Source organism: Cryptomeria japonica, chromosome 2 (assembly GCF_030272615.1).
Source record: "Cryptomeria japonica chromosome 2, Sugi_1.0, whole genome shotgun sequence".
In the NCBI taxonomy this organism is placed as follows: domain Eukaryota; kingdom Viridiplantae; phylum Streptophyta; class Pinopsida; order Cupressales; family Cupressaceae; genus Cryptomeria; species Cryptomeria japonica.
In genome coordinates, this window is record NC_081406.1 from 546,649,971 (window position 1) to 546,675,705 (window position 25,735).

The window sequence follows — 25,735 nt, forward strand, 5'->3', positions numbered from 1 at the left end:
ATAAAGAGAATTTAATGACTATTTTTTTTTCGAATTTTTACCTCTTTTCGAATTTCATCAGCGGTGAATTTTTGACAAAAGAACATCTTTGCAATCACGAAAGCATATGTTTCCTATGGTTTATATTTTATAAATATGTCATCTTTTTGTAATGACTTCAAATCTATTTATCAATGTTAAACTATTTAGGCAATTTTATAGATGTATTACATATATTTATTAAAAAATTACATATGGCGAATTTAATTCGAATTTTATACATTTAGAATTTTCTCCTCATCGAACTTCATTCGAATTTCAAAGCTGTCGAACTTCAAATTCGAATTCGAACCTGGTGACTTAGGGTATATCCATGTACTCCTATCCATACGGAATAGGTATTAGTCCAATCATCTAGAAATACGGGTTAGGCATCTATTCATTTGCAACAAGCATCCACCCAACTGGGGAAGGCATCTATCTCCAATTCTCCATTTAGGTATGGAACAGGTATGTGCTCTGGCCAGAGTCTTATGACTCATCGGTACCATCTAGGTCCTGAGTCACATCCCTGAAGACTACACTTCCCACTAGAAGTGCACCGCGATTGCCATTCTCAAAGGTATTAATTTAAATTCAATCTTGGCCTCAAAATTTAGCCTATCGCCTCAAGGAGTCAAAGTGATCCTTCTGAGATCCTTCTGAGTATATCATGGATATCTTTTATCTTATCATTTATGTTAGGAATTCTTAACTCAAACCTTTCACTCAACGATTTATCTTGAATTATTATCTTTATACCGCTTGATCTTCCTAAACCACATCCCTAATTCCTTAAATACTAAGGTCACACTCCATCCCTAGACTGCCTATATACACTGCTTCCAAACAGGATCAAGACCTATGTAGTTTTGGTTTCTAATTTATGGTTTGGTATAAACTATATAGTGGGTATGCAACCCTTTCTAGGGTCATTGTCCCCGACAATTTCTCTGTGATTGCTACCCACATTGGGAAGCTCATAAAGAAAAAGGGTCTATGGTGGCCCCTTGCTTGTTTACCTAATTCCATCTAGGCCCTAGTCCTATGATCACGTCACACTTAACCCGTGTGTCAAAATAAAGAATCATAACATCCAATTAAAATAATGAAATTGAATAATCACATACATCCAAGCCTTATTGGGGTTTTCTAGCAGATGTAGGTTCATTGAAATTCATCTTATTAGATTATCAATCCAAGAGGGATTTCCCACCCCTTGGATTTTTAACTCCTCGATGTCCCTTATTACTCCCAAGCAAGTTATATGGATGATGCCACAGCCGCTATTGTTGCAGCTTTATCAGGCGATAAATGCAATAACTCAATCACAACGGCATTACCCATAAGCGCAAGCCAAAGGCGCCGTTTATACTAAACATTGCTAGGTTTTCTAAGTTTCTCCTCCTAAATTATGTTTACTAACCAACATGAAAAGAAAAATAAACTATTCAATCAACATGTACATAATCCATGCTTCTTTGAATGAAAAAGTAATATGATGCATAACTTTTAAAGAGGTGATTTCATCCAACAACATCAACTTTTATATAAATTACTATTCTAATCAATGCTTATTTTATTGGAAAGAAAAACTAAAGAAATGATAAGTTCTTAGCATATAGTGTTTCATGAATATTATGGATTCATACAATCACATATTTTCAAAAGAAAGGATAGTGTGGGAAGGAAATCCATACATAATAAGAACATATTTTCAAGGAAATATGATTCAATATTTTTCAATAACCATTTATAAGAGGGAGAGGACAAGAGAAGCCTATTCATGCAAATGAAAAACATGAATTTATATTCTAGGAATATACAATTAAATATAACTTTTTACTATCTTATCAAAAGATTATCCAAAACTATATCATACGTAATGTGTCAACTTTATCTAGATATCACCTTGATAATTAAATTGGACTATTGGAAATCCACACATTGTCAATTTGGTGACTATTTAAGGAATGGTTTCATATTATTCAATCATTAATTATATTTAATAGCCTACACACTTTTGGTTATGGTTAAAGGGATTATTTGTATATGACAAGTTTTCTATTTAATATGTTATGATAATATTTGGAATCTTCTTTGCATGGCATGAAGTGGAGGCTAACCAAGATGGATTTTGCAGGTGTTACATGAAATCACATGTTTAAATCACATGATGCTATTAAATGTCTTGTCCAGCACATAGGCAATCATGTGTGCGGATAGGTCAAGAAGTATGTGATCTGTAAAAAGGGTGGCTATGGCACACTTTGCCCCTATAGCATCTTGAGAAGGATGGCTTGGGGAAGATTTAAATTTCTTTCCTAATGTTCTTTTTGTTGGTAATAATCCAAAATGAAGTAAGCATGAAACAATATGCATAATGATTGTGATTAGATGTCTTGTCCAACACGTGTGACTGTGTGTGACGATAGTTCAAGAAGTATGTGATTCATAAAAAGGTTGTTATGCCACAATCTACCCATTTAGCAACAGATTTAATTTGATAGCACTACCTCAAAAGAAATAGAAACAGCATTTAATCCCATTTATAATATGATAACATTTTAATGTGTATCTAACAATTATCAAAGATATTAACCACCATCAATACAGAATACAATTGAATAAACATGCACAAATCTGGGAAAAAAAAATTAATCTAGTGAAAATTCACTTCGAGTGAAAAACTCCAGTCTAGGAAGCAAATACTTATTGTTCCACCATGCAATAGTTGAAAACAAATACAAAGGTTTTACAATGAACAAAAAGTCTCAACAAACTCCACATATATTAATAGAGCTCAAACATACCTCAACACACACTCCCCTGCTGTTTCAGACTTGCATACACATATACATGCAATGTCTTTTATAATGGCTCTACAAAATATTAATCATTCAGCTAAACCCCTTCCAGGCATGGAGACAATGGCTGAAACATCCTTCAGCCTCCCAGTGGTCAAAATCCAAAAGCTCAAACACCAAAAGCAGAAGTTCCTAATTTTTGGAATGCCAAAAGTCACTCTTTTCAGCATTTGTCATTCAACATGACAAATTTCTGTCACCTAAGATGTTGTCAAGATTTTGATGCTTGTAAGTTGTTTATCGACCACCTACAATATTAGGAACCTTCAACAAACCTCCAAAAAGACCCAGCAATCATTTAAATGAATTAAAATGATGCCAAAAGCACTTGGCCCGCAAAATCTGTGACTTTGTCAGTAACTACAATGTGTTGGTATGTGGTGACCAATCATGCTGCTGAGCTTAAATTTTGGTGACTTCGTCAACCGCATTTTCACCCCAAATCAATTACAAGGAAGGGCATAACCCTCTTGGAGAGCCCAGGGGGCTCATCCCCCTAGCGGGAGCCCGAGGGCCGAACCTATGTAGTTGTTTGGAACTTTGGAGGCAATGCCCCCAACAGGGGCTGTTGGGGATAGCACCCTTAAGCAAAAATTGCCCATTGTTTAATAAAAGAGTTGGCTATTGTTTTGGTATGTAAACCGCCAGAAGGACTTGATAAATAAGCGGTTGTGAAATGTGAAAAGCCATGAGATTTTAATTGTTCTTTGTTGGATAATAGAAAAGTGGACAGCTGTTTCTCTGTAGATGTAGCAACATTGGGTGAACATGTTAAATCTATGTGTTATTATTAGAATATTTAATTATATTTTAGTCACCTATATTTAGTTCCTTGTTTAATGGTCATTTAGCTTTTTAGTTAATTAGCTTTTAAGCTTTATTTAGCATTTAGCTTTTTCTTTTTAGTTAATTAGCTTTTAAGCTTAATTTAGCTTTTAGCTCTTTAATCTTTAACTTTAACATTATGTTCTAATTATAGAACATCGTCTTGTAACCTCTATATACACGTGTGTATATCGTTCAATGTAATCATCCGATTATTGAATCATTCATTCAATTTATTTTTCATGGTATCAAAGCGGGTCGATGGGATTCTTTAAAGTTTGGCGAATTTTTTAATAAAAATTCATGCCCTTCTTTCTGGAATATTTTCCAGTTTTTTTTTATTGTTTTTTTATATAAAAACGATTTTGCTTTTTAGAAGGTTTTTTGAGGGTTTCTGGTTCGTGGGCGAATTTCTTTGTGCTGGACAGCAGTTCATGTTTTTTTTAGTGTTCTGGAGATTTTCGGGTCTAAAACCTGGAGTTTTTTTTGCAGATTGAAAATTTTCCTAAGGTTTCTGCAATTTTCGACTAGGGTTTTGACCCTTCAGTTCAAGTCGAAATTTTATTTTTCTTGCAGATTCTTGGTGGGTTTTTCAAGACCTCAACTGGGTCGTCATCAGATTTTTCTAGGTGCATCGTTTTTCGTGCCTCAATTTTTGAACCGTCAGATCTGTATTCTGTTTTCAGATTCTTGGTGGGTTTTTCGAGAGTTTTTCTGAGTTGGTCTCAAATTTTTCTAGGTGCCTCGTTTTCCGCACCTCAAATTTTGTGCTAGCAAATTTGCCTTGGAATTTAAAAACAGTTCACAATTTCTGCTATTTCTGTGGACGTTGGGATTTATGCTGTTTTAAGTTTGCAGAATTTTTTTAATTTATGGGTTTCTTCCAAACCTCGAAATTCGCGCCTTGGAATTCGTACCAAAATTCTCCTTCAGGGTTTCAAATTTTTTGTGTAACTACTTCTATTCTGATTTTTGGATCAGATTCTTTTGTCTCATGCTTTCACTAGGTTGACCTCGTTCAACCTCCATTTTTGTGATGGCATCTTTGACTAACATCATGTTGGAACACAGACAGAAGTTCAACAACTGTCACAACACCTGGAAACAGTGCATGTTCACGATATATGAATATCGTTACCTTTATCATATTGATTTAGGCCAGACCTCGTCTTACAGTCCCAAGGTTTTCACGATTTTTTCCTGAAAAATTATCTGTCGGTTTTCTGATTTTTTCCACAAAAAATTATGGGAGGGTTTTCACGATTTTTTCCTCAAAAATTGTCTGCAAGGTTTATAATTTTCCCTTAAAAATTATCTCATCTGTAATCCGTGATATTTGCGTAAGATTTTAGTTATCTAGGTTTTACCGTTTTTTTCCACAAAAACGATAATTTGTAACCTCAGATTTCTTGGTTTTTCGATTTTCTCCTCAAAATAGTAAATTCTCTTTTCGAGGGTTCCTATTTCAGGGTTTGACGGTTTTTTCCTCAAAATCGTGCTTTGTTGCAGTTAGTTTGGGTCGCACCTGCCAAGGCGAACATCTACAACCATGGTATCTTGCAGTCAGTTTTGGAGTTGATACTCTTCTGCAAAAGGGTTTGCCGATTTTTCCTCAAAATCATGGTCTCAGGTTTCAGTTTGGTTACCCAACGTCAAGTTGGATGGATTTTGGTATTCTTGGTCATTAACACTTTTCAAATCCAGGGAGGGTCTCCACCACAGCAGAGTGTTCTTTTCATTTGTGATCAAAAGACCTGCAGTGTCTTCTGTAGGGTAGTTAGTAGATAGAATGACCATTAAGGGAGGGTATTAGAATATTTAATTATATTTTAGTCACCTATATTTAGTTCCTTGTTTAATGGTCATTTAGCTTTTTAGTTAATTAGCTTTTAAGTTTTATTTAGCATTTAGCTTTTTCTTTTTAGTTGATTAGCTTTTAAGCTTAATTTAGCTTTTAGCTCTTTAATCTTTTACTTTAACATTATGTTCTAATTATAGAACATCGTCTTGTAACCTCTATATATACATGTGTATATCGTTCAATGTAATCATCCGATTATTGAATCATTCATTCAATTTATTTTTCAATTATGAATTGTTACTTTTGCCTTTTTTATTCTACATTATGGCTAATACTGTTTATTGTTCCAATCTGCCTAAAGCTGCCATATCCTTTGCATACAAACTTGAAATGCAATGTTTTTCCTTTGAAATTACATAAAATTTTCCAATCGAACAAGAATGTGTAAAAGATTTCACCTTTGACCCCATTTGACCACTGGTTTTGGTCCTGCAATAGTGCCACACATTCATGCCATGTGTAATGTCCCCACTTTGAAATTGAATTTAATAATAAATAAGAATAATAAAATTTAAATACTAAAAATTAAATTAAAATATAAAAGAATATAGTTAAATATAACTAATTAAAATTTAATTAAGTTAATGAATTGTCAAAAGACATGGAAGAAAAAGTTGTGACTCCCTTAACAATGAGATATAAAATGGAGAAGAGAACCTCATTTGAGGGTTGGGGAGTGTGGGGAGGGGGGATAATTTGAAAATGGGAAGTGCGCATCTGATTTAAATAAGAAGTGCAGACCTGATTATGAAAGGTTATGTCCCTTTCAAAGGGCAGAAATAATGAAGAGTTGTGCTCTTTCAAAAGGTGCTAATGGTGAAAGGGTGTGTCTCTTGCCAAAGGGCATGCATGATGAAGAGGTGTGAGCTCTCCCTCACATTAAAAGATATAAAGGAAAGGAATCAAAGCATCCAGCAACATCACCATGGATTGGATCAGATCAGAACTGTTATTAAGTTACAGGCAGTAGCATCTTTGTTCTTGGTGGTATGCATGGGGATGTGCTGAATATGTATGCTTAATATATGAAGCCTGATAATGTTGTTATGCAGAATTTTGTAGTAATATTAATATAGACTGCAATATGTATGACAGTCATATGTAATTTCATATATATTCATAATACATGAGAAGTCAGTATACTTATAGTCTGAATCATGTTATTACTATCAGTATTTAAGAAAATGGGAATGAGATGTTCCTAAGAGGGGCAGTATAAATCCAAGCAATAGGTTAAGTCCCAAGATAAGGTGGGGATCAATGACCCATAAGCCTTGAGGGTATGGGCCCAAGATAGGTAAGGGCTTGGATCTGTGAACTTTGAGGGAACCTATTGTATTTGGTCTCTAAGCGCTTTGGTAACATACGTAGACCCTTCTCCCTTAAAACCGAAGTAGTAGCAGGATCTGATATCTATATTAAGAACTATGAATAATGAAATTAATCATCTAATGAGGAAAATAAATAAGCACTTGTTAATAACTAATAAATTGAAGAATATCAATGTGACTGGCTTCATGATTGGTCTCTCAACCAATTTTAGTATATCGAAATAGATTAATTATGTTAATCGGGTAGGGGACATTACACCATGAACCCATTAGTCCAAATGTCAAAAACAGATCTGCACCAGTTATCCACCTTTGGAAAGGTATGTCATAATGAGGGAAAAAAGTTTTAAATGCTAGTGGATGATGCTTTTTCAACAGAATCATACAATAGTTTGGAGTGCTAGAGTGTGGTTTTTTGTGGAGAATTGGGTGGGTTTTCTCTGGATTTGTTTGGGTATTTTCTTAGTGGCTGATCAGGGTGTTAGCTCCCCAAAGGATCCATTCTGAAAAGGACACATCACTGATTTTGGACTGAAGAAGATATTTTACCATCAGAGTGTACAGGCTCTCGATCTTGTGAAGGCAATGCTGGGAATGGATGGGGTTGTTGAACACACACTAGATGTTGAGAGGGGGAGTGAATCAGCATAAACTAAAATTTCAAACTCCAATCTTGCATCTAACAAGTTTATCCAAGCATTCACTTCAAAGAGAATTAAATGAAGACATTATAAAACCATTCACACAAAAAACACCAATATTTTATACGTGGAAAACCCAAACTGGGAAAAACCACGGTGAGAGCCAACTCATAGAAATGATCCACCATATTGAAGTGTTTTACAAAAAGAGAGCTAGCTGCTCCAAACTTGCAAACCAAGGCTAACTGCACTTGGGGCAAAACACAAAAATGACTTGCAAACCAAGGCTAACTGCACTTGGGGCAAAACACAAAAATGACTTGCAAACCTTATGCTAACTACAACAGGGCAAGATACAGTATTGCAACTTATAGAAAAAGAATTGTATGAATAAGAGCATCTTAGAATGCTGATCACAGTCTCAGTTATAGCACAAATTTTGACCTAACCGAAATATCGGGACATCCAAGTCTCTAGATCATTGCTCTTATACCAACTAACACCTTTGTACCACAATACCTTCTAATGTAGTAACTTCCCTCGCATCGTCATCCTTACATCAAGTCGCACACACATATCATCACCGTATTCCACGCATCATCTATATCTCTCACTATATCCTGGGTATGTATATATACCAATCCAAAACAAAAACATCTTCACCAAGTCGACCAAAGGAAAGATTGTAAAGTGTAAGCATATCTCTGACTCAAAATATCCAACTGGACAAAAATATAAAACATACAGAACATACTCTAGACCAAAACCAAAACAAACGTGCAACATCAGACCAAAAGAATACTTCACACGCCATCACCGGATCAAAATATATGTTACATCTAACTCTAATAGCATAGCCCGAACACATGTACCAATCATTTCATCATTGTGAAAATCCGGTCCAAACAAGCAACCTTTGGACCAACTAACCTCATCATCAACAACACTCAAACATGCTAATATCAATTGGATCAACTGCCAATGCAAACTGTCCATGACCAAACCAAAGTACCAATTTATAGCCACCTCTGGTCCAACTACAAACATCAACACTGTAGCTAACTTTGCTGATGTCCAGACCAAAACCCATCCGGACCACATCGTTTGACATCAATGACAACAAAGCCAACAAAGCATTATATGACCAAGGGCAATGATTTCAGCAGACTGCCACAATATGTTGGAGAAAGAAGTTAGTAGTGCCAATGTGATAAATTAAATTGCAGAGTTGACATTGTTTAATGTGGCTGGTGATGATGGTTTGGTGGAGTCAGCCCTGGTGACACCCTCTTCTGGTACATTCTTTCCTATAGAGCTAAGGGTGAGGTTTCCATGGCAGATGTCAACACCCTTAGCAGGGACATTGGTATTCTGATGGAATTATTTCAAGATATATGGCTGGTTATAAATATTAGGAAATTTCTACTCATAATGGACTGTTGGAGGTTACCGATGGTTATTCTCTCCCTGCTTTTGCAGATGACATTTTGACAAGGTCTACTCATAGGACAGAATTCATTGATGCTGTCCATTTATCTGGTCTAGAGTCTCTAGAGTCTTCATCCTCTTCTCATGTTTACCTTGGAGTGGTTGACCAATTATTTCAGGTGATGGTTTAGCAAACAGGGCAGGTGAGCAATAAAGAACTATCCTTGGTGGTGTTGAGTATTTGTAACTGGGGGATGTTTGGTTTATAGATTCTTTTTCTGTGCTCCGGATATGGTTCTGATGTGTGTTTCTAGCAGTTGGACTGAATGCTATGGCAGTTCTTTTTAGGTTTTTATGCTTAAGTGCATTTTCTTAGTTTTTGACGTATGGACAAACAGTCCTCTGCATTTGTAATTTTTGGTTTTCATCAGGTATTCTAATTCTGCAGGTCTATGTTGGTCTTTATGTATCTTCTATTTGTTGTGTCTGTCACCCTTGCATGGGTATACACAGAATTTTGTGTATCTTTTAGTAGTTTTAATCTTTATTGCATATCAGAATGAAGCCATGTAATAGCTTCTCAATATTGTCATCTAAAATTAAAAAACATCCACATAATGCAATAAAAAGCTAGGTCCTAAGGCACAATGCATCTTCCCTTGAGTAGACTCACCATCTCTGGAAAATTGGTGACTTGTTCCACTTTAGTTACAGGTATTCCAGCCTGTTCAAGTGCAGATGCTGTACCACCAGTCGAAACAATTGCATAGCTGCAGTACAAAAGAAACAGAAAGAATTTAAGGACATAGATTCTGCATAAAAAGAATAATTTGAAAATTGAGAAGTATATAAATAAAAACTCAGAGCACAAATAGCTGTGCTGAGTGAAAATATATTAAATATGTACAAGTGCGGTTAAGCTCTGCTCAGCGATCCATCACAACCCACAAGGCATTAGTGTTAGACAAGGCAATGGACAGTATTTTTCTTATATTTAAATTCCCATAACAACTTCAACATAGACTTTTTCATCTCCCTAACTCAGATTCTCATTGCATCTTCTGAAGGGGGAAGGGTACATTATCATATTCCAAAAAACTATGCTTAAAATCTTGTCTGCATGGTAACCATAAGAGGTCAGGACAATAATATATTTGCCAAAGTCTTCTATGGTAATTTTCTAACATGCCTTTGCATTAACGAAAGCCGGTAATCATCCCTTGCAAATAGAGCTCCTGAATAGGGCATGTGTGCAAGATTTAGTAACTGAACACAATCCTCGTTTTTCTAATCATAGAAAAACCAAGCTTCTAACTCTCCCAATTGGCCATTATCCTATCGTTTTCTGTTCTGATTTGACTTCTTCATGTTTCCCTTGATCCCCATTCTGAATCTCTTTGAACTCTGTTACCTCTTTTGTAATGTCCCTTCTAGACACTTACTTATAATTCTTAAATGACAATGTCTGATTTCTGCAATGAATCTATGAGATGAATTTTAAGAAAATAAATGTATATAATTATGGTAGCCAACAATGTCACTGGCTGTCTCTGATTTATATGATTAAGTATACTGCAGAGATATAATATACTTATTATATTAAGAAAATGCTATATACAATGAGATAGATGTTATTGCCTATGGCGATATAGATTGCTGTTTCGGATTTTGCTATGAAAATATGCAAAGGTTATGGAGCTATTCGTGATTTCAATCTTTGGATGTATGCAGACTGATTTTCCTTATGAAGGCTACTGCTCAATAGAGCAATCCAATAATGGGTGTAGATGAAAAATAAAAGACAATCCATATCCTCTGCAAACGAATTTGATTGACTCCTTATACGATGGGAAAGGTGCCTTAAGAGACACGTCTCTTGTCTCTTAATAATTGTTACTCTAATCGTGCCCCTTCATATCAATAAAGCATAACCGATGGTGTTAGATTATTCAATCCGTGCCTTTTCATAACAAGGTTAACATCAATAAAGTTGGTTAGTTAAGCCATTCCATTAGTAATTGTTGTTATCGCTCAAATTGATTACTTTCTTCATACTTCGATATTCTTGGAATTAGAGAATGTTTGATGACAATGGTTAATGTGGTGATCTGCCTATTCATACTTTTATAAGGATGCTCATCCTGATCTGGCAGAAGGTTCTTTGATAATAATAATAAAATCAATACGTTTGCAAGGATCGATATTTCTTGATAGAGATTCCACAGTCCTAAATGTTGACGTTGTAGCTATGGTCGGATCCTTCTGTGGGCCGACACAACTTACATAATTGTCTAATTGGCCTAATCGGCCTTAGACAATTATGGGTCCAAGTTATGGACTCTTACATTCATCAATATTATAAGTGATTTTGTAAATTGCAATGAATATCCTATATAGGGCCGACCCTATATGTCCGCCACCTTATATTGTAAATTGCAATTATATTATTATTATTGTTTCTTCTTGAGGGCCGACTCATTGTAAATGAGTGCCTCTCACATATATATAGGAGATGCACTTGTCATTTATGGAATATATCAATCAAGCATTTAGCGAACAATTACCTTCTGCAGAGCATCAGCGAATCATTACTTGATCAGCGAACTACCTTCTAGGGCAGTGAATTCATTCCTAGTGCAGCGATTTCACTCCTTGAGCAGCGACTTCTTCATTCAGCACTGTGTATTCATCTACAGCAGATTGAAGAACTTCTCCAGCATAGGCGAATCTGTTTGAAGACTGTTCTTATTGCTTCTAGAGGTGAAGCGAATTTGTAAAGAGACATTCAGATTTGTCAAATATAATCATCAGATTGATTGCTGGGTTTTTCACCTTCAAGAGGAAGGTTTTCCCAGGATACTTTGGTGTTCTTTGTGTTCTTTGTGTTCTTTTGATTATTTGCTATCAATCTGATCTAAACTTTAACATGGTATCAGAGCCAAGGTTTGTAAAGATCGTAATCATATCTGAAAGCAATTGGTGACAAGTGTCTTTCCGATGCATCTGCTATGCATCGCCTATCGCATTTTTTTTCCAAGTCCCAGGTTGTTAGTGGATCGCCAAAACGTGTAACACTTTTTCATTTACCGAGACTTATATTAGGTATGGCTTCCAACTCTTGGGGGTAAAGGATTATGTTGTGACTATAATGTTGATTGTATGATGAATCAATAAGGATCCGGAAAACTACTGAGAGGGGGGGGTGAATCAGTAGATAGAAAACTAACTAAACTTTCACCAAACTCAAAAACAATCTCTCAAGTCTATCTCTAAACTAATTGGTTCAAACACTGAACTACAAACTTCAATAGCATTGACAGTTTACCGGTTTGACTGGCATATCAAAATAACAACACAATAGATCTCAAACTCTCAAACCATTTAACAAAAACATTCAAATACTTTACTGACAATAGTAAAAGCACATTTCAAATTACTGTCGGTCATCTTATCATATCTAAGTGGATTTAACGGTTAAGAAATTAACCATATCAAACATAACCACAAAAACCATTTTACACTTGACACAATGATTTTTGACGTGGAAACCCAAATGGGAAAAACCACGGTGGGGATGAATACCCACAAGTATTCTGTACTCTTCTGAAGTTTGCCCTATTAGGAGCCAAGCATGTTAAAGCTTTTACAAAAAGTCCTATTAGGAACAGATCCTGTTAGGGACCACCCGGTTAAGGGATTGACTATAATGCCTTGTTAGAAGCAATACCTTGTAAAGAGTAACCTCGATAGAGGATTTGAAATCCAAGCTAATGGATCACCTGGTTAGAGGATTTAGATAGCACTAAGTCTGTTAAAGCTTACCCGATTAAGGGATTTGACTGTTATAATTGTTAGAGAACAATAGGGGTTTATTGATCTGGTAAATAGCACTACTCTGCTTGATCAGATCCTTTTCATACTTCTATCTGCCTTCACACATACTGCAAATACACTTTCTAGTTTGGCAATCAATCACACTAACACTTAACCAAAATTGTCAACACTACAACAAAACAACTCATCAGCCTTATAAGCAAAACAATAGGTCAGTAACACATCACAAACCTAAGATCTCATAGAGATTACAAAAAAATCGATTCAAGTATGACCGTTGGATTACATAGCAATCATTGCACATGGTTCAAGACAACCTCGACCGCTCCTTGATCACCGCTTCATCGAATCCTGTAACTCATCACGCGGTTTCCTCTTCATGCAATGTACTCGCTCATTCCCAAGATAAAATCATTATCTCTACGCGCCAAAAACCATTTGAAACTCTTCACATACAACATGCATACGTGGCATAATCATTACCGCTCATCATTTGATCATAAACCAATACAATCGATTCACCAAGCTCCATCGGTTAGGGTTTGGCACATCAACAGGTAGGGTTACCGATTGATCTCACTGCTTCTTAAGTAATACAAGTTTTCTTCACTAGCACCTTCCGGTTGCAAAACAACATCATAACAACATCATTACCGGTTATAATTGACATCAATGACAACATAATAGTTCATCAATGCAATCTTCATGCAAATGCCAACAATCTCCCCATTTGGCATTGATGGCAATACAAATATCAATACCCTTGATTGTGATGATTGAGAGTAATGCACATACACAGGTATAGGAATCTTGGTTTACATTTTACCATGTATTCTCCTTCAACTGAGTCTCCATGTCTTTAGCTATTAACTGGCTATAGACCTTCTCTCTATCAATCATACAATTATTCTCCCCATAGTCATATAGTTCTTCTCCCCCTTTGACAACAATGTCAAAGTGAAAGTAAAACATGCAGTGTCATACTTCACTGTTCTACATCAACAACCTGCAACTTGATGCTCCCCCCTGTGGAATAGCTCCACTCTACACCAATCCTGCTTCAAGATTCTTCAATTAGCTCTGGGGCTGATGTAATCCACATCTTGCTCAATTGACCTCATGTAGGGGTACAACCCCTAGCTGACCTCTAAAATACTCAAAAGTAGTCTTAGGTAGAGGTTTAGTAAAAATATCCGCTAGCTGCTCCTTGGTAGATGCATGCTCCAATAACACATCTTTACTATATTTCAGCTCAATATGCTTGGTTCTAGCATGCAACACCGAGTTCTTGAAATAATTATTGCACTGGTGTTATCACATAAAATCTTTACTGGTTCTGTGATCTTCAACTTGAATCCTTCCAAAATGTGTTTCATCCAAATTGCCTGGGTGCAATTCATATACGCTGCAACATATTTAGCTTCAGCAATGGACTGTTATATACAATTTTGCTTCTTGCTACTCCAAGATACAAGTCTTCCTCCAAGAAAGAATACACCACCGCTTGTGCTCTTCCTATCATCAACATTTCCTGCCCAGTCTGCATCTGTATAAACCTTCAAATCAAAGCTACGTGCATATGGATACCATAATCCATAATCAATAGTACCTTTCAAATATCTAAATATCCTTTTAGTTGCAATCATGTGTGTCTCCTTTGGGTTCTTCTGAAATCTAGCAACTAAACCAACTGCATGAGCAATATCCAGTTTATTGTGAAAAACATAATGCAGTTTCCCTATCATTGATCTGTACTCCTTTTCATCAACAGATGCAGCATCATCCTCCTTAGACAGTTTACAACCTGTAACCATTGGTGTCCCAACTGGTTTGCAGTCACTCATTCCAAATGGATTCAATACCTCTTTCACATATTTTGACTGTGTGATAAAAATACCACTCTTCATCCGCTGAAATTGCAAACCTATGAATATTTTTATCTCTCCTACCAGAGACATTTCAAATTCACTTTTCATCTCATTTGCAAAGTCATCACTCATGTCATCATTGCCTCCAAATATGATATCATCCACAAACACTTCACTAACCAATATCTTATCTCCTTCAATCTTGAGATATATATTGTTGTCTTCGCTGGTTCTCTGGAAACCTATCTTCATCAGGTGTGAATGTAGTATCATTGCCTCCAAATATGATATCATCCACAAACACTTCACTAACCAATATCTTATCTCCTTTAGTCTTGAGATATATATTGTTGTCTTCACTGGTTCTCTGGAAACCTATCTTCATCGGGTGTGAATGTAGTCTTTCATACCATGTTCTCGGTGCTTGCTTCAAACCATATAATGCCTTGTGTAGTTTACACGCCATATCCTTTGCATCAGTCAAAGCATAACCATCTAGTTGTTCAATGTATACTTCCTCTTCCAGTATTGCATTTAGAAATGTTGACTTCACATCCATCTGATATAATTTGAATCCCCTATATGCTGCAAATGCAAGTAGAGTCCTAACACCTTCCAATCTAGCAACTGGTGCAAATGTCTCACCATAGTCTTCTTCTTCTTCCTGTGCATAACCTTTGCATACCAATCTAGCTTTGTTTTTTACTACTACTCCATCTTCATTCAGTTTATTCATGAATACCCATTTAGTGCCTATCACATTTTTATTCACCGGTCTGGGTACTAGGGTCCATGTATTGTTCTTCTCAATCTGGTCAAGCTCCTCTTCCATAGCTTTGATCCAGTGATCATCTCCAAATGCTTCCTTAGCAGTTCTAGGCTCAATAGTGGAGATCATGCAAGAATTCTCTCTAATTCTTCTTCTGGTTAACACTCCAACATCTTTATCTCCAATAATATGGTCAGGATTATGATTGAGTCTCACATACCTTGGAATAACATGATCATTATCTTCGGGTTCTTCTTCCTCACTATCATCATCTTCAGAATCTACCTGTTCTGGTTGAACTGGTAATACAGCATTCACTTCACCAGCTTCTGGCTTCACCGGTTGTGGTTCCAAAACCAGAATGTAAGGTTCATCTTCTTTCTTTTCCTTTCTGGTTTCTCCTGAAACTTTAGGACACTCATCCACTTGGACATCAGCACTTTCAATGACTCTCTGTGTCCGATTGTTGTAACATTTGTAGGCCTTACTCTTGGTGGAGTAACCAAGAAATATGCCTTCATCACTTTTAGCATCAAACTTGCTAACATAGTCACCTCTCTTGATAAAACATTTATTGCCAAAAATCTTAAAATAACTAACATTAGGTGATCTACCATACCAGTATTCATAAAAAGTTTTATCCTTACCTCTCTTTACCAATACCCAGTTCATAGTGTAGACAGTTGTGCTGACAGCTTCCCTCCAGAAAGTTTTTGCTACTACTCCTTGTATTAGTATCGTTCTAGCAGCTTCAACAACTGACCGGTTGTTCCTCTCTACAATACCATTTTGTTGTGGTGTCCTAGGTGCAGAAAGATGCCTCTTAATTCCATTGTCTTCACAATATCTAGTGAATTCCTCTAAAGTAAATTCACCTCCTTGATCAGTCCTCAAACACTTTATCTTCTTACCACTTTGCTTTTCAGTTAAGACCCTGAATGCCTTAAACTTACTAAAAACTTATGTTTTGTCCTTCAAGAATGTGACCCACATCATTCTTGAACAATCATCAGTGAAGATCATAAAGTATCTATCACCTTGAATACTTTTAGTCCTTATTGGTCCACAGAAATCTGTATGAACTAAATCTAACAAATGCTCTGCTAAGAAAGATTTCCTTTTAAAAGTTGAGGAAGTCATCTTTCCTAACTGACATTCCTTACACAGAGCATTCACCGGTTTGTCCAACTGAGGCAAACCTCTTGCCGACTTGGACTTACTGACTTTGACAATGTTATCAAAATTTATATGACAATCTCCGATGCCAAAGCCAACTATCATCTACTTTAGCAATTAAACAGTTGTTGACTTTAGGATTCAGGTGAAACAGGTTACCTTTTATCTGCTTGCCGGTTGCAATCAGTTCACCTTTGCTCCCATAGATTTTGCACATTCCATTCTTAAATTCCAATGGATAACCTCTATCATTGAGTTGAGCTACACTCAAAAGATTGTGCTTCAATCCTTCAATCCAGTAGACATCGTCTGCACTGCTCTTTCCATTAAGAGAAATGGTACCCTTTCCTTTTACCATGCAGGGTGAGTCATTTCCAAATCTCACAACTCCTCCATCAAATTCCTTCAAAGTAAGAAATTTACTCCGATCATCGGTCATGTGGTGTGAACAACCACTATCTATGATCCAATCATCAGAACTATCCATGCGAGAAACTAATGCCTTATGATCAGATGTCTCCTCTTTAATGGCAACAAAGACAATGTCTTCATTAGCACCTCCCTCAGATTCCTCATCAGTGACACCACCATCAACTGCAATGAGACAATCTCTTTTGCCTTTTCCTTTGTACTTCTTGTACTTCTCACACTTATGCTCATTGTCACCATTAGGACAGTTAGTTGCAATGTGTCCAATCTTGTTACATGCAAAAAATTTCAAAGGTAATTTACCTCTGTACTTACCAGTACCTCTGGGTAACCGCTTAGCCAACAATGCTTCAAGTTCGATCAAACTGTCTTCATCATCAACTTCTCTGCTGGATCTAGACTCATAACTGTGACTAACATCTCTGCCTTTCCTCACAGGTGGATTAGAAACTGAAGCTCTAAATGCAGATTCGGATTTTTGAACACTACCATCATAACCATTTAATTCAAATGCAGTAAGCTTACCAATGATGGAGTCAAGAGTTACCTTAGTTTTATCAATAAACTTTAGCTCCTGAATGGCTGCAACTGGGATAGGGTAGACCGGTAGAAGGGTTCTCAACACCTTACTAACCACTATGGCATCCTCCACTTTACCACCAGCACTCTTGATCTCACCAACTATCTCCTTGATCCTCTGACCATTATGTTGAATATTTTCACCTTCAACCATCCGCATGTCATCAAATTTACCTCTCAAACTCTCTTCTTTGGCAATCTTCACATGCTCATCACCGCTATAGATATCCTCAAGTTTCTTCCACACATCATAAGCAGTCTCCAGACCATGGCCATCAACATACTCTGAATCAAACAAAGAACTGAAAATGGCCTCCGATGCTTGATTATTTCTTGTTGCTCTTTCTTTTGATCATCAGACATAGTCCCACTAGGTGCAACATATTGTGTAACATGTTCCCAGTATTGACTTCCTAGACTCTTGATATAGATTTTCATCCTATCACTCCATATTCGATAGTTTTCCCTATTAAACTTTGGACCTTCTTTCTTCATCATGTTCTTCTAGATCTTTACCTCAAGCTGTTAGGCTTAGACACTAGAGGACCTAAAATGCTCTGCTACCAATTGATGGTATGATGAATCAATAAGGATCCAAACAACTACTGAGAGGGGGGGTGAATCATTAGATAGAAAATTGACTAAACTTTCACCAAACTCAAAAACAATCTCTCAAGTCAATCTCTGAACTAATTGGTTCAAATACTGAACTACAAACTTCAATAGCATTGACAGTTTACCGGTTTGACTGGCATATCAAAATAACAATACAACAAATCTGAAACTCTCAAACCATTTAACAAAAAAATTCAAATACTTTACTGACAATAGTAAAAGCACATTTCAGATTACTATCGGTCATCTTATCATATCTAAGTGGATTTAATAGTTAAGCAAATTAACCATATCGAACATAACCACAAAAACCATTCACCACTTGACACAATGATTTTTGACATGGAAACCCAAATGGGAAAAACCACGATGGGGATGACTACCCACAAGTATAAAGAACTCTTTTGAAGTTCGCCCTGTTAGGAGCCAAGCCTGTTAAAGTTTTTACAAAAAGTCATGTTAGCAACAAATCCTGTTAGAGACCACCTGGTTAAGGGATTGACTATAATACCCTATTAGAAGCAAAACCCTGTTAAGAGTAACCTCGGTAGAGGATTTGAAATCCAAGCTAATGGATCAGCTGGTTAGAGGATTTAGATAGCACTAAGCCTGTTAAAGCTTACCCGGTTAAGGGATTTGACTATTGTAATTGTTAGAGAACAATAGGGGTTTGCTGATCTGATAAATAACACCACTCTGCTTGATCAGATCCTTTTCATGATTCTATCTGCCTCCACACATATTGCAGATATACCTTCTGGTTGGGCAATCAATCACACTAAAACTTAACCAAAATTGTCAACGCTACAACAAAACAACTCATTGACCTTTTAAGCAAAACAATAGGTCAGTAACACATCACAAACCTAAGATCTCATAGAGATTACAAACAAATCGGTTCAAGTATGACTGTTGGATTACATAGCAATCATTGCACATGGTTCAAGACAACCTCGACCGCTCCTTGATCACCGCTTCATCGAATCCTGTAACTCATCACGCGGTTTCCTCTTCATGCAATGTACTCGCTCATTCCCAAGATAAAACCGTTATCTCTAAGCGCCAAAAACCATTTGAAACTCTTCACATACAACATGCATACGTGGCATAATCATTACCGCTCATCATTTGATCATAAACCAATACAACCGATTCACCAAGCTCCATCGGTTAGGGTTTGGCACATCAACAGGTAGGGTTACCGGTTAATCTCATTGCTTCTTAAGTAATATCGGTTTCCTTCACTAGCTCACCTTCCGGTTGCAAAACAACATCATAACAACATCATTACCAATTATAATTGACATCAATGACAACATAATAGTTCATCAATGCAATCTTCATGCAAATGCCAACAAATGTTTGGTGATTCAATTATTTCTTTATCGGGCCTATGTGTTATCGCATCAATATGAATAATTTGAGATTGGGAAATTAGAAGCGTTGTTCAGAATAATACAGGTAAAGTATCAATGTTGTGAGTATTTATTTTGGTTGTCTTTATTTTGGCCTGTTCGTATACAAAGGTTGCAGGCTATGCTGATGTGGCTATTTTCTCCTAGCATGAACTTGTAGCGACTAACTCTGGGAGATACGAATTGCTGGTGTGGTTTGTACATTTTGTGCGATGGTGACACATTTTTGGATCTTGTTATAGGCGTTTGTGACTGCTATCGGGATTGACAAAAGGGAGGATTGAATAATTGATAGACTCTGTCTGTCCTGCAGCACACCTGGAACTCTAATTTGTGGCTCATTTCTCTTATCGGTTATGGTTGTTTAAGTGATATACTGTTACATTGGTCAAGAGGTATTGTTGGAGATACACTAGGAGATACACCAAGAGATACATATTAAAACTGGCCGGGAGATATTGCTGGAGCGAATAGTTGAAAGGAAGGTATTATACCAACAGGGAGTTTCATTCGGTGAAGTTTGATGCCAAATATCCTTAAGGATGCCTAGCTCTTTCCAACGCTGGCATTCATATCATTGTAGCTTTCATCATTTTATACACTGTACACCTCTGAGGTACTGCAGCAAGGTTAGGATTTTAGTAGCAATTGAGCACATTCAGTAAGCAAGAGGTGTGGAAGGTCTTCCTCTGTACCACGGTCTCTGTGTGTATGCATAGGTGGCACTCGTGTCAGCGCCTTAGGCACCACGACTCTCACTCCTCGCAGCACCAAGCAGGGTTAACAGCTGCAGATCTAGAACAATGGTGTACCATCAAGAGATAAGGAGTTCATGAATTTCATATGTAGTAGTAATTCATGCATGTTATTTGTGAAACAACATTATCGACAGATGTCCGCATATGTGAAGCTGCATTTTAATGTCTTGTTTTTCAATTTCTTCAACTTACTATAAGAAACTTGCCTCATATATGCAGGACATCTTTAGAATCACAGCATGAGCAGTTAAATATGCCAGAGTTCTATAAGTATGTAAAGGTGTGGTTGGAGATATTTTCCGTGCTTTGAATGAATAGGTTCTTCCTCATTGTGATGGTATTATGACACAACTTCTGAAGGGCCTGTCATTCATGTTTTGGAGATATTGCTCTTGCTATTAATGCTCCTTTAGGTGGTCTTTTAAGATAAAGAGATTGCATTCAAGGGAGAAAGAACCTAATGCTTGCAGTCATAGGACTGAGTTGATGACTGAAAGCATTTCTCAGATTGTCTTTGTGATTTGTATCATCAAGGAAGGAGGAAATAACATTTCAGCTTCAGAGGGAGCCTGACATTTAAGCTTAAGAGAGAGCCTAACATATTTGAACGAGGAGGTCAGAAGGTTGATATCAGGTTCAGAGGGAGCCACATTGTCATGAAGATTTGGTTAATGCATTCTTCTCTGCAAGAGAAGTTTGAGGTGCAAGCCTTTGTTAAAGCATTCTTCTCTACGAGAGAAGTTTGAGGTGCAAGCCCTTGTTAGTGCATTCTTCTCTGCGAGAGAAGTTGAGGTGCAAGCTCTTGTTAGTGCATTCTTCTCTGTGAGGGAAGTTTGAGGTGAAAGCCCTTGTTCCACCCTCTAGGATTAGCCATGGTGGATACACCCTCTGGGAGTAGCTATGGTGGATGTCAAGTGAGAGACTCCACGACTTAGCACTTGTGTTCATTCACCCTCTGGGAGTAGCCATGGTGAACGTCATGATGAGATGATGACATCACGTTGAGGATTCTGTGATGGGCACTTGTGTTCAATTGCATTTCCATTCATGGGAGTAGCCATGATGGACCCACTCTCTGGGAGTAGCCATGGTGGTTGTGTTCATTTGCTTTTCCATCCATGGGAGTAGCCATGATGGACCCACCCTCTGGGAGTAGCCATGGTGGATATCACTATGTGACTCAGAAGGACTCCTCCCCAGCTAAGAGGGAGTGTTGACGTTGTAGCTATGGTTGGATCCTTCTATGTGCCAACACAGCTTACATAATTGTCTAATTGGCCTAATCGGCCTTAGACAATTATGGGTCCAAGTTATGGACTCTTACATTCATCAATATTATAAGTGATTTTGTAAATTGCAATGAATATCCTATATAGGGCCGATCCTATATGTCTGCCACCTTATATTGTAAATTGCAATTATATTATTATTCTTGTTTCTTCTTGAGGGCCGACTCATTTTAAATGAGTGCCTCTCACATATATATAGGAGATGCACTTGTCATTTATGGAATATATCAATCAAGCATTCAGCAAACAATTACCTTCTGCAGAGCATCAGCGAATTACCTTCTAGGGCAGTGAATTCATTCCTAGTGCAGCGATTTCACTCCTTGAGCAGTGAATTTTTCATTCAGCACTGTGTATTCATCTACAGCAGATTGAAGAACTTCTCCAGCATAGGCGAATCTGTTTGAAGACTGTTCTTATTGCTTCTAGAGGTGAAGCAAATTTGTAAAGAGACATTCAGATTTGTCAAATATAATCATCAGATTGATTGCTGGGTTTTTCCCCTTCAAGAGGAAGGTTTTCCCAGGATACTTTGGTGTTCTTTGTGTTCTTTGTGTTGTTTTGATTATTTGCTATCAATCTGATCTAAACTTTAACACTATATTCTGATCATCAATGATCATCCCTTGATGCTAATCGCCATCTCTGGATTCATAACGATTTTCACCATTAGCTGATATTGATCAAGGAATATCGATTATCAACGTGAGCAAAACTTAGATACGGATATGATAGATATTGTTCTACCAATATAGAGGGATTGTTTATATCTTTGGTGATCTGAATATGATAATCTATGTTAGTTCTGTATATATGGATATGTTCTAAGGATAGAATACTTATTGCTTCATAATGTCTTGGATAGGATGTTCATGCCAATGATGGTTTGGTTTTCTGATATCTTCCTGATCCAATTCTTCTTCTGTGATTCTGTGAAGGTGGACTTCTTACCTGAAACAGACATGTTACTTCTGCAATTTTGTCTCTTTTAGAGACTTCACAAAATTGAAGAATCATGTGTAATATTAGTGGTGTGATGTCAAGGATGGGGACATCACATCTTTCTTCCTCCTATGCATTTCTGTTACCATCAAACTCTGGTGTTTCTGCTATGGCTTTTGGATCTAATTCATTATGACTTTTTTACTATAAGAATGAATACGGAATAAAATCAAATTCATATCAGAAATAATTTGTAATGCAAAACATATTAAAATAGCTTTTCTCTGAAGACCAAGGATAAAGATGGAAGTTTACCATATGTTTGAAAACATACCAAAAACACATTAAAACTTAGTAATTGCATGCCAAGTAGTAATTTGATAGATTAATCACTGCTTATCCAAAACAATTGTTTTTTCTGCGATTGTTTTCTCATGCCCCAATAAATAAACTCCCTTTTCCAAGTAGACTCTTAAAAGCTAATTTGCAACTATTGAAAGGGCAAAATTAGAAATGAGCAACTGAAGAAACAAATAGCAAAACAGAGTTTCTAGGAGCAAAGACCTGCTGAAAGCATACATTCCTTGAAATGGATCATATAATTCAAATAAAACCATAGGATTAACTCACCCTAGATTCTGAAGGCCCCTACCAAGGAGTTCCAGGTCGCGTTTATCTGATAAAGATACTAGAGCTTGCTTTGACTCTGCTACAACGAAACCCAAAAAAAATTCAGGCATATCTCCAAAATATGCATAATTTGATGCTTTTATGCAATTTTGGAACAAAAATGTGGTTATTTCTCTGTGGCACAAAATTATGTCCTCAGTAAAGTACGACAGCTACTGTCTAGTATCATAAGAACCCAAATTACTGCTTTTAAAACCAAAACTTCGAATGTAATGTTTTACCCACTGTCTAATACTATAAAACACCAAATTTGTGGTTCTAATATTATGAAAATCTAATCATATTTCATTTCTTTGAACTTATTATAAACCATTAGTATATACTGATTATCATCTCTCTTGGCCAAAACAGCTCTTAGAACTACAACTAGCACATTTCATTTCTTTGAACTTATTATCAGCACTAACGTTCTAAACCCGATACCCAAGACTCTAGACTCTAAACCCCAAACGTTAAACCCTTGAAAAGAAGGGCAATTGTTGATTATACAGATTAAAGAGCGTTATATTAACTATTTTTGAAAAAAGAAAACAAATGTGTTCGTAGAATAACCTGTAAGTTGGGCGTGTACCAATAGAGAGCCCGTTTTTGTTGATGTTGAAGCCATTATTGTCCGCGCTCTGGCTGCCCCTGCTATGTACTTCTGCAGATATAATGTTTCTGACGAATAAATGTAATGTTTATGAGATAATGAAGAGGAGGATTTAAGGTTTTGGAATCCAGCAGATGAAATAGTAGAAATTTTAGTAACGTCTGACTGCAATGAGAATGATCTCGTTATTGAGAGTGCTGCCGCCATTGCAATCGAAATGAGGTGCAAGTGAGAAAGCGTGGAATAAAGCGGAGGGAACCACCCATTTCTCCTTTAGGGTATATTTTGATTTTTGTTGGGAATTTCAAATCCCATGTTTAATTAAGCGTTTCAGATTCTCTTCAAAAATTCTTAAAAGAAATTTTACAGCTTAGTGGCGGGCAAAGGTACTTGTTTAATGAGAAGCTCTGGTTTTTCAAGTTTTTTAATTAAAAAAAATGATGAAAAGTTTTGTTCTTTTTTTTTAACTTTAAAAAAATGAAGTAAAACTGAAAAAAAAACATATAAATGACTAGCACTTGTACCTAAAGAAGGTGCAAGGGTTATCTGATAGAAAGTATTTTTGTAAGTTAATGTCATATAGTCATATTCTTGTCTATATATTTTTAGTATGACTTTGAGATATATGTGCTCCTTCCTTAAACACATTTAATCTTCTAAATAGATTTTTACATTTATTTTTTAAATAGATTTTTTGCTCCAATTTGATTACAGAATTGTATTTGAAAATTTGCTTACAAATACATATATGTTAATGATTGGATCTATTCATTTTATATTATTGAAAAATGATCTTTTGGATTTGTTGGTATCCTCTTTGATTTTACACTACTCATATTCCTTATGAGTAGTCCAAATAAAAAAACAATATTCATACAAATGAAACATCAAGATTATTAGCATAAAAATGACACCCAAACAAGAATCTACCATGAATTGTATTACTTGATAATGCATGCAAAGGATGTCAAGGTAGCTATGAACACATCAAGGTTGTCTCATCACATCCTCAACATCAAAGACAAAAAATATCAATATTAAGGGCAGTTTTGGAGCTCAAAACTCAATCATGCATCCTTACGGTTTTCTTATGCATGGTGATTTCAGTTTTTGGCTATTGAAAAGTTTACAAAGAAATTCAAATAATAGTTATATAAGATAATGTGAATGACCTCCAAACTCTCTACAAGTGAATCTATATCTAACATTATCTAATTATTTTATGATAAGATATATATCCATTATCAATCAAGACAAATTAGAGAAATATAAGATACTATGATCACACATATGAATCTTTATATTATTTATTATAACTATAATGTATAAGACTTAGCTCTAAAAGCCCAATATTATTGTTGATCTTTTCTTAAAGGTTATTGCAATCAAACATAATAGAAAAAGAATATCACAAGTGATTGTATCACAGACACTGTTGATGTATTGAAACTAAATATATATAACACTTCCTGCAAGTTGCTACTATAGGGCAGCTAAATATGAATTTATCGAATATGTTAAGGATAACCTTTTATTGAATGGGGGTTAGTTATCTGACTATTTTACAAGGCATCTGGTATCCAACGAAAGAAAGCAACAGGAAAACTTAGAATTAAGAGGCAAGGTATCACAGGGAGAGAATGAGGAGGTCAAGTTGCTCACTTATTTCACAAGCCCCTTCAAAATGAGGGTGGAGCACAATTTTCCACTTGGAGGATGTCAACTACAAAAAAATTCAAGTCAAGAAAATCATGGTTCTAATTAATTTACTGATTTAGCTAAGGGAAACCCATTTGCCAGTCACTCAT

At 36.3% G+C, this 25,735-nt stretch overlaps 1 protein-coding gene across 1 annotated transcript in view; it reads right to left on the reverse strand.

Annotated features, from left to right (window-relative positions):
- LOC131052339 (uncharacterized) overlaps positions 1 to 24,288 on the reverse strand; it is a 67,319-nt gene extending 43,031 nt beyond the window's left edge. The window contains exons 1-3 of the mRNA XM_057986980.2: positions 23,888 to 24,288; positions 23,276 to 23,351; positions 9,645 to 9,741 (exon numbers count right to left, since the gene is read on the reverse strand). Of these exons, the coding sequence (XP_057842963.2) occupies positions 9,645 to 9,741; positions 23,276 to 23,351; positions 23,888 to 24,134 (420 nt within the window). The 5' untranslated portion in view covers positions 24,135 to 24,288. The remainder of the gene's footprint in view (positions 1 to 9,644; positions 9,742 to 23,275; positions 23,352 to 23,887) is intronic.
- Between the last annotated feature and the right edge of the window lie 1,447 nt (positions 24,289 to 25,735).